The sequence below is a fragment of the Microtus oregoni genome, unplaced genomic scaffold (genome assembly GCF_018167655.1).
Source record: "Microtus oregoni isolate MIOR12 unplaced genomic scaffold, Mior012 000048F_ref0000485, whole genome shotgun sequence".
Classification (NCBI taxonomy): Eukaryota; Metazoa; Chordata; class Mammalia; order Rodentia; family Cricetidae; genus Microtus; species Microtus oregoni.
In genome coordinates, this window is record NW_024543222.1 from 81,687 (window position 1) to 100,515 (window position 18,829).

Consider the following 18,829-nt stretch of genomic DNA (forward strand, 5'->3'; position numbering starts at 1 on the left):
TGTACTAAACATGGAGCGTGTAGGGTAAGCCCAGCCCAATGGGATGGCGTGTTCGCCTCGGGCTAATGTTTATGTATAAATCTGGCGGGCGTGAGCCCTGCCGGTCCCTTTTGTATTTCCTGCCCATTGCTAGATCCCTGGTGTTGTAAGCTATCCCTTCATTAAAATTTGATGTTTCATATTAAGCTAGCCTGGTTATTACGCCGCATACAGGAGCCTGCTGGTAAGGGTAGACTGGCCGCCAGTGATTTCCAGGGACCATCCACCTGCCTCTGCACCAGCTTTTCCATAGGTGCTGTGTATCTGAACTCAGGTCCTGATGCTTGCTCACAGGCACTTTACCCACAGAGACGTCCTTTTAGCCCTAAACCTTTACTTGCAAAAACAGCCCAATAAGCTCTCCCCACTGCAGAAGGCTGAAGGCTCTTTGGTCTGTAGGCTCCCCCAGCTCTCTTTGGTTTCCTTATGGCTTATTTGTTGGAAACATGGATCACTATTTGGTTCTACTTCAGTTTTACAGAATGAGGACCCAGAAGAATTGTAGGTGGAAGTTTCCTGTCCTGACTACCTGTTCCCAAATAACCACACAGAGGCTTTATATTGATTACAGATGCTTGGCCGACAGCTCAGGCTTGTTACTAACTAGCTCTTACAACTTAACCCATTTCTATTAATCCATGTGCTGCCCTGAGGCTTGTGGCTTTTATCTCTATTCCATTTTGTGTATCCAACTCGTTCTCCATCCTGAATCTGCCCTTCTTCCTCCTGGCATTCTCCCATTCTGGCTCCCCTGCCTAACCTTATCCTGTTCATCTATTGGCCAGTCAGCTTGTTTATTAAACCAATCACAGCGACAATTCTTCACAGTGTCAAAGGGATTATTCCACAGCAAAGAATGGTTCAGAACTGTACCTAAATCACCTGCAACAATGTGAGGGTGTGGGTTTCATGGGAGGAAAAAGGCCATGGAGGGTACATGCCCACCTGCCTGTGGCTCCTGGCTTCTGCAAAGTCCAACAATGATGGGGACCAATGGCAAAAGCCCCAAAGCACCAGGGAGAGAGGTGCTCACCCAGGCTTACATGACTTTTGCTGGTTCTGGTTTGGAATTTACAGAGTATCTCATCGGGCTTAATCTTTGCCTCCCTTCCCCCAAGGAAGGCAGAAAGCACGCACCAAGCTCACCGCCCAGGGACCCAAGTCCAAAAAGCGTCCCAACAAGTCCAAGGCCCTCAGCCGGTGCACCTGGCTCAGCAGCACCTGGAAAAGCAAGAGAGAGATTGAACCATAACAAAATGACAGCGATGACCACCTCTCTAAGAAAGCTCCAGTGTGGGCGGGCAGCCCAGGAGGGGTCCAACAAGACAACTTCCCCGTGTCCGATGGTTCTTTCTTCAGATGCTGCCGTGGAGTCCATGCTTTAGACAGGCTGTAAAAACACTTCTTCATTACCCAAGTAAAATATGCCGCCTGCACGGTCCACTGTGCTCTCAACAGGATCAGCACCGGGGGCACCGTTCTCTATGCATACCCTCGCCAGGGTGAGTCTGAACCAGGTGGCACATTCTATTCCTACTTCCTTTCTCAACTGATGATGTGTGGTGAGGATGGCGCCCCATCCTGAGATGCCCACGGCGGTGTCTCTCCCGAGGGCAGCACAGCATGACCTCTGTATAAATGTCCAGTTTGTTAGAACGGTTCCCCCAATGCTAGCTATCACAATGCTATGACAATACCCTAACTCTGCAATCTTTGCAGTTTCACAATTTTTTTCTCCTGGGGATAAATCTCAGAAGTAAAATTATAGGTTATAACATCTGCATGACATTACCACAGTGCCCTTGACTAACGACCTCTGTCTAAGAGGCAGCACCACGGTTCCCACTGGTGAAGCACCCAACATCTCTTTGCTCTGATTTATTAATGCTCAGTACAAGGTCAAAACCACCCTCAGGACCAAAGTCCGCTAACAGTGACTGCTCATGGGCAACACTGTCCACTGTCGTCTTACGTGACAATGAGGATCATCACTGGAGACTATGAGAACAATGTCCAATACTACTTGGCTTTTCTCCCTCAAATACACATTTCCTGTTTCTTTTATTGATTTCTAGCTTTAAAAAGCTGAGGTCCAACATGAATTAAAATTATTTTAAGAATATAAATGACTGGCTTTTTAGGATGTGTATTTGTACTTCAAAAAATTAGAAAGGGTGTTGGTGGGGGGCACTAAAGATTTGGCTTGGCAGTTAAGAGCACCAGCTGTTCTTGCAGAAGACCTGGGTTCAATTCCAAGAACCTACATGGTGGTTCACAACCATCTGCAACTCCAGTTCCAGAAGATCTGACAACCTCTTCTGGCCTCCGTGGGCAGTGTGCATGTTGCATAGACATGCATGCTGGCAAAACACCCAGGCACATAAAATAAATAAACCTTCTCTTAAAAATTAAAAAATATCCAAGAACCAAACTCCTGTTTCACACTATCACAGATGACAGAGACGGAGCATCCGGTCCTGGGTTCCTGTCCATCTGTGGCAAGTGGGCCCAAAGGGCAAACGTGCCTGCAAGAACAGGGTCTGTCAAGGTGACCGCGTTTGCTTCATGGTGCCTGAGACATGAAGAGAAACTGAGGCTCTGGGAGACAAGGACCTCCCTCCAGTAGGAGGCACAACATACAGCAGAAGCTTGGCTCCTGACACAGCCCCGCACTTCCTGTATTTGACATAGATGCACTGACGGCAAACACACTCTGGGTGAAAATGCTCAGGATTTTGTAGCAGCATGTAAGAGAGTAACTCTGCCCCATGAATTCATTCTTGCCTTTCTTGTTTAATGCTGACTTTCTTTCTTCTGTCTGGGGTTCCTCGGCCCACCTACCCCGAGGCAGGGATGGTAGTCATGGAGGGGCCACAACACAATCAGAAAGACCCACACTTTGGGACTGCTTTTTGAAAGCTGACAGTAGACATAGATGTCAGTTGTGCCAATTTGGAGGAAGTAGCAGTTAAAAGAAATTCTCTCCTTTCTGTTGATTTCATTGTTAAAAGGCAGAAAGGAAGCCGAGGTCAGTGGGCGAGGCCCAGGTCCATGCTACCGTTTCTCAACAGCCTGATGGAACCTCTCGGCGCTCCTGCACACCATCAGCTAGTGCCTCTCAGCTGCTGCGGGGAGAATTCACCCTGGCTTTATGGGAGTGGCAGGCACCTGAAGAGAATCCATGCAGCCTGGATCATGACACTTTCTCCCTTCCTGATGTCTCTAGCCCTGCCAAGGCGCTGGAGGATAGCTTGTGAAAAGCCAGTTCTAGCTTTGGAAAAATAAAGGTTTTCAGGGCAAAGCAAGGAGAGTAACCAAGAGTGAGGCCAGGGTGGGCCTCATGGAGCTGGAACTCCCTTGTGACTCCTAGCCTTTACCTTTTTTCTTTTCCTTTCCTAGCTCTGTTCATCAGGCTCCCTGAGTCTGGCTGGGCCTGGCCGGGGAGACAGAGCCGTGCGCCTGGTGGAGGACCCACTGCTTTCATCTTCCTAACGACCACATGGACAATGCTAATGCTCTTCCCGCAGCCATTTCCCCATGCCTGGCATCAGATGGGCTCTAGAGGTCTCCCCTTTCCCTGTGAGAGTGCGGGCTGTAAATGGAACGAGTCGATAAAGCCATTTACAAAAGGACTGTTTGCCAGACCCCAAAGAGCTGGATTAAGGCCTGGCACCGCAGCCTGCTGTGGGGAGGACCACTTTGCTCTGCTCTGCTGCCACAGTGAGGCAGGTTGGAGAGAGCTGTGTGGTGACCCAGGTGACCTGAAAGGAGACCCCAGCATTTTGCTGCCATTTCCTGGCATCAGGTGGGCATCTCAGTGATCCAGGCTTTGTCCTGCGACTGTTACTGTTGTTGTTACTCTGTTTGGAAAACATTTGCTATAGCTTAAAGATCACTTTGCAATCCCAGGACAGTCTTTTTTTTTTAATATTTATTTATTTATTATGTATACAATATTCTGTGTGTATGCCTGCAGGCCAGAAGAGGGCACCAGACCTCATTACAGATGGTTGTGAGCCACCATGTGGTTGCTGGGAATTGAACTCAGGACCTTTGGAAGAGCAGGCAATGCTCTTAACCTCTGAGCCATCTCTCCAGCCCCCCAGGACAGTCTTAAAACTAATCTAGACATACATAAAAGGAGCAGTGATAATTATTTTCATAATGTCAGAAAAGAAGTAACAATACAACTCCCTCCAGTCTGACCCATGTCATTCTTTCAAGGTCCCTACTTCAGCAGGAACAGACCATGGTTACCATTTTACATGTACGTGTACTCTTCTTTCTTGCCTCTTTCTTGCCAGCTCGGATTCCTGGGGCTCTAGAAGGGGTATGTGAGCCATGGAGGCTGTTAGGTTGGCTGCCCTGTGGGAGAGACTCTGGGCAGGAAGGTTCACTGTGTTCTATGGGGGGGGATTTTTGAGCTGCAGTTGCTCTGAGCATTTGGCCCAGTGAAGATGGATGGTCGTCCATCACAATGTGGTTAGCAGCCCTAATGAGCAAGCACAAGCCCTTCTTGGAAGGAAGCAAGACCAATGTTCTTGGACAGGTGGAAATCAGACACACAGCGCGGTTTTCTAGAGGGAAGTAATTTGGTAAGAGCTCTGGAGAGTGATGGCCCTATCAGTGGCCCTTGGCAAGGTCTGTCCCTCCCATGTGGAGGGCAGCCTGACCTCTATCCCTCCAGGCTCCCTACCCTTCCAAGCTGGTACCCTCTCATGACTTCCACAGTTCTGACAGAGCTGCCCCTCCCCTACTACGTGATAAGTAGTATTTTCTGGAATCACAGTAAGTCACAAGTCCTCGGTGTCTGGTCTGGCTTTTCTTAGTCACAACCCAGCTCACCAGTTTCTCTCACAGACACAAACTTGGTGACCTGTTATCTACCCACCTGTGATGACAAATCCATGATTCATATTCCCATCCCATGCCATTTTAGTAACCAAAAGTCAGCAAGCAGTAAACGGGTTCCCCACAACCAGACTTGTCAGCACGTGAATGACAGACACCCCCAGAAGGTACTGCTTCTTATGGGTCCCTGTCACGGGAAGGCTGATGGCACCTGGCCCGTCTGTGAGGCTTTGGTGCTGGTCAGGAGAATGAGTGCTGTGGCCCAGTTAGGATTTGCTTGGTGGCCTCACCCGTCTCTCACAGGACAAATTCGTATCTCATGTCCTTCCAAACAGAAGAAGGTAGTGATGCTAAGAGCCTGCCCCAAAGCAAAGCTTGTTGGCAGCAGCATTTCATCAGTTCCTGACTTGTAAGCAGGGGGTGGGGGCATGGTGACCTATCCCAGTTTATATTTAATGGGGGAGGAAGAAGGGAATTCAATGGCTTTGCCAAGAAAAGGCCACTGGGAGTAAGCAAGCATCTATTGACTTCAGATCAGATGTGAGGCACTGATGGGCCATCTGACTGAAGCACAGCCCCCGTGGGGGGGGATCACTACTGCCCAGACCCTCTTGTGCCTAGGACGCACACAGGACAGATGCCTCAGACAGTCTAGGCCTGTGGGAAGTGACTGACCTGTAGGACAATGGGCAGCTGCTCTGGGGGGCTTCTGTTTTCCACGCCCATCGTGAGCCACACCTGGAATGCTGTCAGCTGCTCAGCAAAGAACGGGCTGTGCTATAGGAGAAGCAAAGAGCTGGTTAGTGAGGCCGGTTTCCTTACACCACCTTCACCCCTCAGGCCTGACAAGGCAGTGACCATGAGGGGCAGAGCTGGTGGGAACAGGTCTTACAGGCTTTGTCAACAGCCTGGACAGGAGAAAGGAAGTCTGGGTCTTGTGGCCTGAGCACTTGGATGACATGATCCTGTCAGTAAGTGGGGAGCTGGTGACGAGAGGAAGCCTAGTGCACAGTGTGTGTGCTGTCTACCACGCCCCTGAGCAAAGACACACGAGTAGCTGCCTCTTAGTCAGAGAGATGACTCTATAGCTATTGGCACAGATTTCATTTCTTCTTTTTAAAAGATTTTTTAATTACGCATGTGTCTGTGTGTATGTTCATGTGAACACTGGTACCTATGGAGGTCACTGGATCTCCTGAGCTCCAGTTACAGGCGGCTGTGAGCCATCCCAATGCTGGCGTTAGGAATTGGCCCCAAGTCTTCTCCAAGAGCAGCACATGCTATCTGCAAGAACGCTGGGCATCGTGACACTGAGCCACCTCTCTGGCACCACCACTCCTTTATTATAGCGCTACTACGACTATTATTCTGAAAGACAGGGTCTCTCTGCCTACACTAGCCTGGAGCTCACTTGTCCCTCCTCAGCTTCCTGAGAGATGAAATTACAGGTGAGCAACACCACATTTGGCCTGGTTATTTTTGGAAGTTGAGCTATAGAGAAGGGACCCAGGATGGAATTGGGCTTCTAACACTTAGAGGTCAAGGAGACAGGTGGAACCTGCCAAGAAAGCTGTGAAGAGAATGGTCGTGGGGAGAAAGCAAGACCGTGTGGAGCTCGGGAAGCCAGGTCAGTGATGCGCTCAGCAGTGTTGAACCTGAGATGAATCAAGCAAGGCTAAGACTATGATCCACCTGAGGATTTCCTTCAGGGACACAGAGGTCATCCTAAATATTAACAACTGTCTTGGACACAGCAAAGCACAGCTGGCGTGAACAAAAAAGACAGGAGAAAGGACAGAGAAGAGGGAACCAGTGCAGACACACTGTGGGAGGAGGTGGCTGCAAAGGGAAGAAGAGACTTGGGTTGAGTGTGGTGGAAGAACAGACCAGGACAAGCAGGTAGAGGGGGGAGGACGGTGGAAGCTGCTGGAAAAGGACAGTAGAGTGGGGGACATGGTGGGAGGGCTGTCGCTGCAGGGGAAGAGAAGGGGAGGGCATGCTGCAAGGCCGTGCTGGGCTGGAGGTGAGAAGCGGGTGCTCTCTCCTCCGCCCTTGTTTCTGAGAGTATACACAGACACCTGTGAGGGAGAAGGAGCCGAAGACATGTATGTAGTTATGCTGTGTTGTAGCTTCTCAGACCCCGCCGAAGGACAGCTGCAGGGGTGTGGGATGAGGAGGCAAAGGGGCAAAGGCGGCACATCGTAAGCACCAAGGACCCAGCCCTAACTATGGCCAGCATGAAAGCTGATGGAGTCAGAGTCATGAGGGCCACTAGAGAGGCTGGAGTGAGTCACCAAGGTCTCTTTGTCCCCACACTAGGGTTACCAGCAATGACGTGCAACCCACAGGAAAGGCGTGGCCTGGGAAAGACAGGGGACAACAGGATTGGAAGAGACTGGGAAGCAAGAGGCTAGCAGCCAGTACAGTCTTCCGTTCTACATATCACCTCACTGCCATAAAGAACTGCTTTCCATGGGCCAGACATAGCTCAAAATCCAGCAGTGTCTTGTTGTCAGGTACCACTTCCCTTTCCCTGGGGAGCTGGCAGCACTCATCAGAGGTGTAACTGTGAGCCCCGGAGTTGGAGGAAGCAGCTTTGTCTCTGACCTGTAGCACAGCTTCCCCGACAACTCTGTCAGGGTCCGGGCACCCAGGTTCCTAGGCTCACCTGCCGCTCAGGAAGGCACGGGGCTCTGTGAGCTCAGCTTACACAAGAAGCTGGAGTGTGGAGCTCCCTACATGGTTTCCATTATCAAGTAGGCAGTATTCACCAACCGTTTTTAAAACCCAAGATCCTGGTGCTCGCCTGGGAATGAGAATCACACCCCCTCTCCGGTCGGCCATGTTTATGGATTTTTCACACTGTCCACTGGCGGAGTGACTGCTTCAAACAAAGAGACACTAATTCTTGATGGAGCCAGGCGAGGTGGGGTGTGCTTGTGATCTCAGCATTGGGGAAGCAGAGGCAGGAGATGCCAGCCTGCTTTACACAGTGAGCTCCAGGTCAGCCAGGGTTACACAGCAAGACTCTTTCTACAAACAGACAATCAGAAAACAAACAAACAACCCCCAACTCCTTCACTTAAACTTGACCGGAGAAGAAAGGCACACCTCTGCTAGCTGTCGGGCTAAAGCCAAGGGGAGACACGGGGACAAGCACACAGCACGAGGGCTGCACAGGTGGCCTACATGAGGTTCAGAGCTGGCCTCTGAGCCAAGGCTCTCAGCTGACCTTGCCAGCAGACCAGAAGGGAACAACCAGGGAAGACTGAGGGATCAAGGCAAGGCATAGCTGTAACTGCAAGCCCCATCTTCCAGGATAAATGGCAAATAGGGTGATCTGCTGTAGGTCTAAAATAGGCCCATGAGCACAGAACCAAAAGTGAGAGAGTCAGCCAGGAGCTGAAGAGTCCTGCTCACTGAAAGGAGCTAATCCAGCCAGATTTACGGCATGGTTGCTGTTACCAGGCTGGCCACTGTCCTCCTCTGCTCTCCCTTTACTGGGGCTAATGACCTGAGCCTGGGTATCTTTGCCTCTTGAGTCTGCTCAGTAAGAGCTGATGGTGATCTGCTCAGTAGTCAAAGTTACCACCCCTGTAAAAAAACTAGAGCCTTAAGAAGGATCTCTATTTCAGCTGCTATTCCAGGTTTCCTGTTGTCTGTTACCCTCTTCCTGTCCTTGCTCCCTATCCTGATAAACACCAATTTGAACGTGGTTTTAATTCCTTACTAGTTAAAACTCATCACTTTTAATGGTTGATTCTGAGGACAGACGTGTGCAATAGGTTTCCTTTCAGTCTGAAAACAAGGTTTTAAGATGAGTGCACTGAACTGTAGGCCAACTGTCATAGTTGTGGTGGTGTGAATAAGTATGCCCCACAGACTCATGTGCTTGAGTGCTAGTGGGAGGTGCCACATTGTTAGAGGAAGTACGTCACTGTTGGGGAGGGCAGGCTTTGAGGTCTCATATGCTCAAGCTACCCCCAGTGACTCAGACCACTTCCTGTCATCCTTGGATTAAGATGCAGAACTCTCAGTTCCTTCTCCAGCATCATGTCTGTCTGCCGGCTGCCACACTTCTCTCCATGATGTTAATGGACTAAATCTCTAAATGCTAAGCTAAGCCCAGTTAAATTTTTATATTTTGAAAGTTGCCTTTATAAGAACTGCTGTAGTCATGGTATCTCTTTACAACAATAGAAAGTCTGACTAAAGGGTGAAAAAAAAAACCCAGAATTTAGTGGTGCTGATTCAGTGTTACACAAATGTCAGTATTCTCCACCTCAGCCAAAGTCCTGCAGGTTCTCTGAGGAAATGAACAGTCACTATAATATTGGCATGGAAACACAAAAGGTCAAAAGGAATTGGGGAAATTGGGGAAAGGACATGGTGGGAGAACAGACTAGCAGCTTTGGCAACATTTGTAATAAATAAATTAAATAAATGCTCAGAATCAAAACTGTGACTGTGGTGCCTGGACACAGCAGAGGAGCCAGAAGCAGCTCAGACACAGTCACCGGGTCCAGCATGATGGCTCTCAGATTGGGCATCACATGGACAACCCAAAGCTCTAGAAGGGGGGACAGCAGCATTCAGGGGTGCTTGCCTCAGGTGAGTCAAGATGACCTTAGACAGGACAACAAAGACCCTAACCATCAACAAAATTTTAATAAACAAAAGATGTCTCTTCAACAAGAAAAAAAAGGGTAAAACATGAAAATACAGTCTACAGAATAAGAGATATTTACAGTGAGACAAAGGACAGGGACAGAACCACTCTAGCGCAGCAGAAAGACTTATAAAAGACAGGTCTGCTAGAGAACAGGAAACCGTGCTGGTAGCACTGGGGACACGTGATGTCACCATTCCCTTGGAGCCAGATCCTGCACTGCAGAAGGGCTATGAGCCAAAGACACTGTGGACAGCTATCCAATAGCATCTACTAAACCCACATGCAGCTTGGTCCTGTCCTACGATCACCCCAGCAGACAGCATTGGGCTGCCCAAGCACACACACAGGTGGGCAGTAGCCAGAACATCGTCAGTGAGGGTTTTTTGTAGTGAACCCAAAATTTAGAGGAAACACTGGGAGAGTACTTGTCCCCAAATTCCAGAAGTGAAGGTAAATATCATGTCTAACATGATAAAAAAAACAAGTAAAATCTTACAATAGCAGCACTTTAAATGGACAGGTCAGGATGACTTGCTTCCCTCTGTCTCAAGCTGCACAGTCACTGGGCCTGGGCCAGCCAGCACTGACCGTGAGGATCACAGACTGACACTCAAAACACACTGGCCATGGGATGGAAAACCATTTTGTAGCTAGCAGACACCGTTAGGCATGTCAAAAGGACACTGTTGAGCAGACACAGTCAGACACAAAGAGCACATGCCGTGCAGTATTCTAGCATGGCAGCAGATAGGCGAGTGGCTGCAGAGGGAAGGAGCCGTGTGACTGCTGGATATGGGGGCTGGGTATGAGAGTGTTAAACTGGTGTTTACAACAGAGGGCTTTCTACATGTAGTCTGTACAGCCAAAGAGGTGGAAAGTTAAAATAAAAAAGCTCAAGCATGGTCCAGGTCAGTTGCCCCTGCACCTGACACCCAATGTTCCCTTAATGCAGTTTACTGATCCACTAGGTTAGAGGTTAACGTAGTGAGACCCTGGCAGGCACCTGGCCTTAGAACAGAAGCGCTCAGTCTGAGAGGAACACAACACAGTGTGCTATCCTAGGAGCTCAGTTCTCAGCTCCTAAGCAGAGGGAAGCCAGGATCTGAAGACAAAAACACTTAAGTCTTTGCTTTATTTTTGTTTGTTTTTGAGACAGGATTTCTCTGTGTAGCCCTGGCTATCTTGGAACTTGCTCTGTAGACAAGATTGGCCTTGAGTTTAGAGATCCACCTCCCTTTGCCTCCTGAGTGCGGGGATTAAAGGTGTACGCCACAACCATCCAGCAAGACTGACATTTTGATGGGGTTTTCCAGACATCCAGCTGTACCAAGAGTCCCTGTCCCTCCTGGGAAAGCACTAGAGCTATTTCAGTATGCACGCAGGGTAAGGAACAGAGGGGAAGGCAGCTGCCATGAAAGCTACCATAGAACTCAGTGGAGGGAGCACGGCTGCTGGCTTTAGAGTCCTTCCAACTTTGCTCCAGGCATAAAAGCTTCTCTAATAAAATGTTATCTCCCTCTCCCCAAATAAGCAAAAAAGAGTACAACAATATTGACAAAAGAGACCAGGAGATTTTCCTTAAAAACCTTTGCCCCATCATTTCAACCTCAGGGCACATCCGGGGAGCTAGCGTAGCCTACAGACACCAGGAGTGCAGTGCGCTAGTGCGTCCACGGGCCCAGGCTTGATTATGGAGCAGGCTCCTCGACATAGCCCTGCTTAGCTGACAGAAGGTGACACACACTGTTCACTTGTCAGTGGCTAGTTTTCTCTGTAAGAACACGAGGTCCTAACAAATGTGTGAGTTCTGTCCTAGCCACTGTAAGAATGCTAACTCATGTAAGAACACGAGGTCCTAACAAATTTGTGGATTCTGTCCTAAGCACTGTAAGAATGCTAATTCATTTAGCCATCAAACATAGCCCCTGGAATTGGGTTTCTCCAGAATCCCCTTTTAAAAAAGAGGGCACCAGCTGGGTATGTTGGTATACATGCCTTTAATCCAATACTCAGGAGGCAGAGACAAGCAGGTCTCTGTGAATTCAGTGCCAATATGGTCTACGTAGTGAGTTCTAGGATAATCAGGGCTACGTAGAGAAGCCTGCCTCAAGCAACAACACTGAAGTGAGGAAACCAAAGCTCGGGGAGGTTGTCTCACTGACCCACAGAAACACTGCCTGGCTCTTGGCCCTGAAGTCCAATGGCCTCTTAAGTAGTGTGAGGTGGCCCCTGTGTTGTTGACAGCCCAAACACCCCCACCCCAGGCCTTAAGTCATCATAGCTTCATGAATGTGTTCCTGTGCATTCCCTAATCTAGGTCCCTGACTTCTAACTGGTGCTGTGCTGTGTTCTTGAGGTCAGGGACAGGGCTTTAGTCAGACCTGGAGCTTCACTCACAGCAAATGCTCCGCAAAGCAAAACCCAAAGGGTCTCTGAGAAGCTAAGAGGGCTCTGGGCAGTGTCACCCACTATACAAGCCACAAGGAGGACCAGGAGCAGCCCATGCAGCTGCTCAACTTTCCCCTGCGTGGTCTGAGACTGAGATGCGCCCCTAAGCACCAGGAGCCCCTAGACCAATCCCTGCGAACAGGCTCCAGCAGGAAACAAGCTCCTTACGGGGGAGGAGAGAAGTCGAATGGAGAAAACTAATTTGTGCACAGCATAAAACAGCCTTCAAAAGTCCAGGTTAAAGCAAGTGTACGGCTCTGATGGAAATGAGGGAAATCCCCTCTCGTGCCGCACACCAGGAGAACACCTACTCTTCTTACTGTCTGTACATAATCATCTACAGTGATACGTGAGGACCTATGATATTTCCCACAAGTCAGATTTACATTTTCAGTTCACCAGAAGCACCTCGTACCTACAGCTAATTTATTTTTGAGCCCAAGAAGCCCTCTAAAGAAAGCTCCCCATGCACTCAGGGCAGTCAGTAACAATGCAATCACTCGGACGTTGTGGCTGTTCCTTAAGACTGCAAGTTCAGGCCAGGCAGTGGTGGAGGCAGAGGCAGGCGGATCTCTGTGAGCTCAAGGCCAGCCTGGCCTAAGAGCTAGTTCCAGGACAGCCGGAGAAACCCTGTCTCAAACCTCACCTCTCCCTGAAAAGGTCAACCATTTTAAAACCTAACTTGAGTCCCTGGCTGACCCGATCTTGAAAACTGTAAGCTGAAGCTGTACCATTTTTCTAGGTAGGTGAAAAGCTAAATCCCTGACACCCAGAGTTCTGGGTGCTACGTGAAGCCCAGGTGTCTGCAGGGTCCTCTACGGAGGGATCTCCCTGAAGTGGGGACTCACCCTGAAGGCAGTGCCCTCCTCGATGATGGTTGGCAGCTGAGACAGGCAAATGTCCACGGCAAGATCCCAGGCCTGCCTGGGGAGAGAACAGAGGGCACCCACGGGGTTAGTGAAGCAGCCTTGCACCAGGCCTTCGCGGGGAAGAACCACAAGGCCAATGGGGACAAACACCTTTCAGCCAAGAAGGGCTGCATGGGGGTCTTTGACAGAATCACCCAGGAAGCCTAGAGAAAAGTGGAGGTGACTGGGCACCGTGGCTTACTCTAGCTGCCTAGTGTGACAAGCTCCTATTCAGAAAGAAGAGGAAAGGACGGCAGAACTCTTGATCCCCTACAGGGCTTCCCGACTCCATTATGACCATCCCTAACATACAGGCTGCTTGCTCCAGACAGCTGGGGTTCCTGTGGTAGCTGATGGGACGGCATGGTCAGATAAAGGCGCTTTGTTAGAAAAGCCCAGTCAGCAGGGCAGGGCTGGGGCGGGTGGCCTGGCCGTGGACCTGCTGTCCCAGGAGGCAGGTGGTGCCAACTTGCCTTACACCCTGGACAGTGAGGATGGCCAGGCCCCACCATCCTCTTGTCTTCATGGCTGGGACCTGGCCTGGGCACAGAAGGCAAGGGCTATGTTGGTGACCCTACACTGACTGAAAAAGGCTTGGCCATCCTTAACCTCTTGTGGCACTGGGCACTACTCTGACACTGGGCAGCATATCCCTGACAACATGTCTTGTGCTCAGACACTGCAGGCGATTGATGCAGCTTCATAAACACATCCTCTTACATCATTGGGGGACATGGGGACTCAGTGTCTGGGAGCAGGCTGGCTGCACTTACATAAGGCTCTTTGCCAGGTGCCCCTCCCCCATACTTTCAGAGGACTGGAGAGCAGGACAGGACAGGAGTGTGGACTGGGGCTACAGACAAGAGAGTGCAAAGACAGGTTTTATCTTGGCCTGGGTATGTAACTGAGTATAATTTTATTGATTTCTTATTACAGTTTTAACTTAGAGGAAAGCCTGACAGCAGTCTCCCCGTGAGTGCAGAGACAAGAAACCAACATGAACCCTCACTGGCATGGTCCTATTCATCTTCCTGAGTTACTTGGTCACCCCAGAAGTGCTGGCCCTTGGTCACAAAGGAAAGTTCTAGTAGTGTGTACTGTATCACAGCCCCGGTTCACTCTGTGCACAGTTCTAGGAATCCAGGCTCACCCTGGCTGCCCCAGTGATAACAAGGCTGACCAGAGTATCTGGCCTACCTGTCGTGTAGGCAGGCCTCCCCTCTGCTGGAGCGGCTTCCCACAGCTTCCCACAGAACTGCAGGAGCTGAGGACCCAACCTGCGCTCTTTCCTCTTTACTGAGTTACCAGCTGCTTTTGTCAGTCCTATGACCAAACATCTAACAAGAAACAATTCTGGGGAGGAAGGATTTATTCTGACTTGCAGTTTGGGGTTTCCCATCTCTCTGCAACAGCCAGCCATGTGGGCAATGGAGAGGAGCAGTGGCTGGAGGCCTGGGTAGGGTGGACAAAGGGAGTCAAGCATGTCATGACTAGGGTGACAGCCGCAGATCCTGTGAGTCCTGTGATCACAGTGGGGTGCATGTGGACCCAAGGATTTCAGGACGAGACCACAGGGCAGCCTTGCCAGACCAGGGATCAGTTGAGAGGCATTGAGAGTGGTCACAGTGGAACCCCAGGTGTCCCTTACTTAATCGTCCCCTGGTGTAGATGGTCACACTTCTTAGCAATAGTACACTGCCTACATTGTGCGACAGCCCAGGGTGGCCGCACAAGCAACTCTGGAAATGGCTTCCCTGTCACAATGCTTTGTCCTGCACGCCAAGTGTCCTCTGGGACAAGAAGAAGCTCCTCCTGGTCTTCCACTTCTAGCACCTCCGACGGCTGTCTCTTCGGGGCTAGCATGCTTCTCTCTCAGTTTGTCTTCCCTGTATGTGTGCTCTTCTTTCTCCCTCAAGTGCCATTCTAAACATTCCAAACAAACTTACCTTCTTGGTGACTCTAGCACTGGACAAGCATGTCTGAAATACCCAATACTTCCCAGCCAGTTCCTTGAGTCCCAAGCTTTCGCACGGTCTTACTAAGCATCCTCTTACAATCCCAGACCCTGGCCCCCTGTGGCTTCAGGAGTGCCACGCTAACAGTCACGACTCACTCTGCCAGCCTTTCCAAGGCTCCTGCTGTGCCCCACCATTAGAAGGGAGCAAAGCCAGACTGCTTGTGGGCACTTCAAACTGCAGGCCTTTAACGTGCATTTTCAGAGAAAAATGAAAGCAACCTTTGCCCAGAGCTGAGTTGGGTTAAAGACAATGGGGTAAGAATGTACCACAGGGCTGGCTTTAACCCTGCCCTCCTTGATCCCCACCTGAAGAGGGGGCTCATAGAGCGGTCACTCAACAGGTCTGGGTCTATATAGTTCTACTTGGGCTTGTTTCTCCAGTAGCCAGACTCACAATCCATGGAGTAAAAAATGGTGACACCATCCTCATGGGGTCCCTATGGACCCTGAGATAAGGAAAAGGCCTTGGCTGAGCTGTGGGCCAAGTGAGGACCAGTCAGAAACGCACAGACTTCACCAGGCCCCTCCCGACTTGGAGAAATGCGCTCCTGTGAAATCAGAGATGATCAGTAAGGCAGCTTTTGTTTCTGGAATAGCAATCTCTTCTCCCTGGTAATTTCCTGGGAGACCTGGAGATTCTTGTTATTTTTATTTAGACTAATGAGACCGCATGCTGGTAGGTAAGGGGGCACATTTTCTCTATGTCTTAATAAAGAACCAAGCAAGAATGGAGACATTTAAAATTCAGAAGGAAAGGATAGATTTAAGGTGAGAAAGTGACTCCTTTTACATCCCAACCCCCACGCTGGCCCCCTCTGTATACACTGCCCCCCAACCTCACTCCCATGCAGCCCTTCCCTGCTGATGAAATTAAGAGGCAATCAGGAGATAATCAAAAGTGGCTCCAACTTTGGGCAATAAATAGCTCCCATATGTTCAATAAACCCCCGACCGCAGGCAAGCGAATGCTCGGCAGCATCGGGGAAGACATCCATTCTTTGTTGAGACAGCAGCAAAGTCAATTATTGCAATTAAATTCTGTAAAAATGCCTTGAATTTAATCCATTGGAAAGTTTCAATTTCAGGAGTTAGAAGAAAGGGTAGAAATTAGGGGGAAATGGAAATGGGAAGTAGGCAGTGTGTGTCTGGCAGCTGGCTAACGTGACATTTTTGGAACCAAGCAGAAAGGTAAGGCACACACGTCTACGTGTTTGTGTCTAAACTGACATGCCTGCTGTGCCATCATCACACTGGAGGCAAATGCATTCTAACCCGCACAGTCGACCCTGTGGCCCCACCTAACCCCTACCTCTGGGAGAACTGAACCCATCACCCAGTTCCCTCACCAGAAAATGGGCTCCACGCTTTGTTTTCTTGCATGAAAGGCTTGGTGGAAACTGATGGACTAAGACAGAGTCGGCAGAGGGAGCCGTGCTTAGCTAAAGGCAGCACAGAGTACCTGCGAGGGCCACAAAGTCTGTTTGTGACATCAAAGAGAAGCAGCCCGACTGAGAACACACAGGGCCACTGGCAGACGGAGCAGAGGTGCCTCAGTCCTGCGCCAGCCCCTGGGCTGAGAGGCACTGGAGAGAAACACTTCCAGAAGCACAGAGCATGGGGGGTGACCTGGGCACTCTCCCTGGGCCAGGCCAGATGACTTCAGCATTTTCTATTCGCTGTAAAATTATGTAACAGTCTCGTCCTTAGCAGAACAACTGCCCTCTGATGAGCACAAGCACCAGCTGATTAGAGTTGGCTGTATTTTCTCAGCTAACCGTCAGCCAAATCTGCAGTCTTAATTTGGGATTCTCAGCTACGGACAAGTGGAAAAGCAGTCTATAAAACCCTGTGACAACAGCTGCGGTGCTGTACACTGGTTCTCTGTGTGTCACCCGGGCACGCCAGCTCTCCTGTGTGTGTCACCCGGGCACGCCAGCTCTCCTGTGTGTCACTAGGGCACGCCAGCTCTCCTGTGTGTGTCACCCGGGCACGCCAGCTCTCCTGTGTGTGTCACCCGGGCACGCCAGCTCTCCTGTGTGTGTCACCCGGGCACGCCAGCTCTCCTGTGTGTGTCACCCGGGCACGCCAGCTCTCCTGTGTGTGTCACCCGGGCACGCCAGCTCTCCTGTGTGTCACCCGGGCACGCCAGCTCTCCTGTGTGTGTCACCCGGGCACGCCAGCTCTCCTGTGTGTGTCACCCGGGCACGCCAGCTCTCCTGTGTGTCACCCGGGCACGCCAGCTCTCCTGTGTGTGTCACCCGGGCACGCCAGCCTGCCATGTAGCACCTGGACACAGCAGCTCTCTGTTGTTACCCAGGGAGGATCAGAGGTTGGGAAGAGTAGGGAGGTGTCTGCACTGGCTTCCCACAGGGAGGCTCTGTAGACTCTGAGGAGAGTAGCAGAACTGAGGTGATCTGGCACAGGCAGGAGGGGTAACAGGATGAGCCCAGTTGATCTGAATTGGCCTCCCTCCTTACACAGTAAGGAGTGATGAGGGACTTTCTAAGCTGCCGGTTGAGTCACCGCCGGGAAGAGCCTGGGTTTTCAGGAAACTAGCCTAGGATGGCATGCGCCTAGGCAGTGGGCTGCGAGCCAGTGTGGGCTCCATCTGCACTGATCAATCAGAGCAGAAAACACAGGTTATTACCACAGAGAAATGCAAGGTTTCAGGACCCCTGAAATTGAGAGTGAAGGAGAATGACTCCCTGATGGCTTTGCATCAAAAATTAAACAGGAAATGGGCTCTGCGTATTTCATCGTCTGCTTCCCCCGCCTGAAGCAGAGTGTAAATGTACATTACTTATGCTCTAACCCCAGTTTTTGGTAGCTTTGTTCCCTCTCCATCACAACTCAAGAATATAATAACCGGATTTTAAATTATTTACTCCAAAGGCTCCTTCCTGCTTACCTTTCCTATGAGTTCCCTGGGGATGCGTGTGCTGCCATCTATTTGTGAAGGAACACAAGCCCTGAGCACTATGGGAAGAGTTTTATCACCTGGGGTGGCAGACGGCAGAGCCCAGAGTCCACAGCATCCTTCAGTGGTGAGTCGCAGCCAAGGTCTGGAAGGAGCTCAGCTCTGCAGTGACTTGGACCTCAGAGGTGGGCGTGACGCTCCATCTCTTTTCCTCACCCCTTTCAAGGGGCAGATTTGGGTTAGGACAGGCCAATGACGATAGGTCTACATGCCCAGCCTCCAAGAGGGCCAGATATCACAAAGGGGTAGACGTGGTGATGAGCCTGCCCACGGGCCTTCCTATGCCCTGGAGCTGGGGAGAGGTACGGCGAGGTATCTCTACAGGAGTGAGCCATGGCCCAAAACTACAGGAGAGACAAAGGCCAGTGTGCAAAGCTGCTGGATTCTGGGAGTCTGGATGCCCAGCTCCTTCTGGAGGCAGGTGAAGACCACGATGGTCTCTCAAAGGGGGCTGTGCTCTACACGCCACACCTACAGGGTAAAAGTCTTCTCTTCCCTGGGCATAAACGCGCTGTGGAAGACTCATGGAAACAAAGGCACCGACGAGAGGGAGCGGCTACCTTCTTCCTCGCCTATCTGGACCGTGTCTGTCTGGCCTGGCTTTTCATTCAGTTTAATCCAAACAAAGCTGTCCCTTGGGGTGGGGGCTTGTGACTCAAGACCTCACATGTCAATCTACAGCTTGGGTAGGATGACCCTCTCATACAACACCCAGCCCAACTGTGTCATGCTATTCTAGGCTTTTCCAGAACGTTATCTGGTGCTCAGAACACTGGGCTCATTCCCAGTTCGGACTCCAGGGAGCTTAGGTGGTGAATGCTATGCTGGTATGAGCTCCCAGTTTAGCATACAGGGAGATTCTGGAACAACAGACCCACAAGCAGATGCCTCAGGTTGCAGTGTTTCTTAGTGATAAA

At 50.5% G+C, this 18,829-nt stretch overlaps 1 protein-coding gene across 3 annotated transcripts in view; it reads right to left on the bottom strand.

Moving 5' to 3' along the window:
• Rptor (regulatory associated protein of MTOR complex 1) overlaps nt 1–18,829 on the bottom strand; it is a 309,261-nt gene that overhangs the window by 70,505 nt on the left and 219,927 nt on the right. For 2 of the 3 annotated variants that reach the window (XM_041635817.1, XM_041635819.1), the window contains 3 exons: nt 12,859–12,934; nt 5,566–5,667; nt 1,177–1,260 (listed from right to left, as the gene is read on the bottom strand). In XM_041635817.1, the coding sequence (XP_041491751.1) occupies nt 1,177–1,260; nt 5,566–5,667; nt 12,859–12,934 (262 nt within the window). The remainder of the gene's footprint in view (nt 1–1,176; nt 1,261–5,565; nt 5,668–12,858; nt 12,935–18,829) is intronic. The other variant, XM_041635818.1, reaches the window with a different exon arrangement.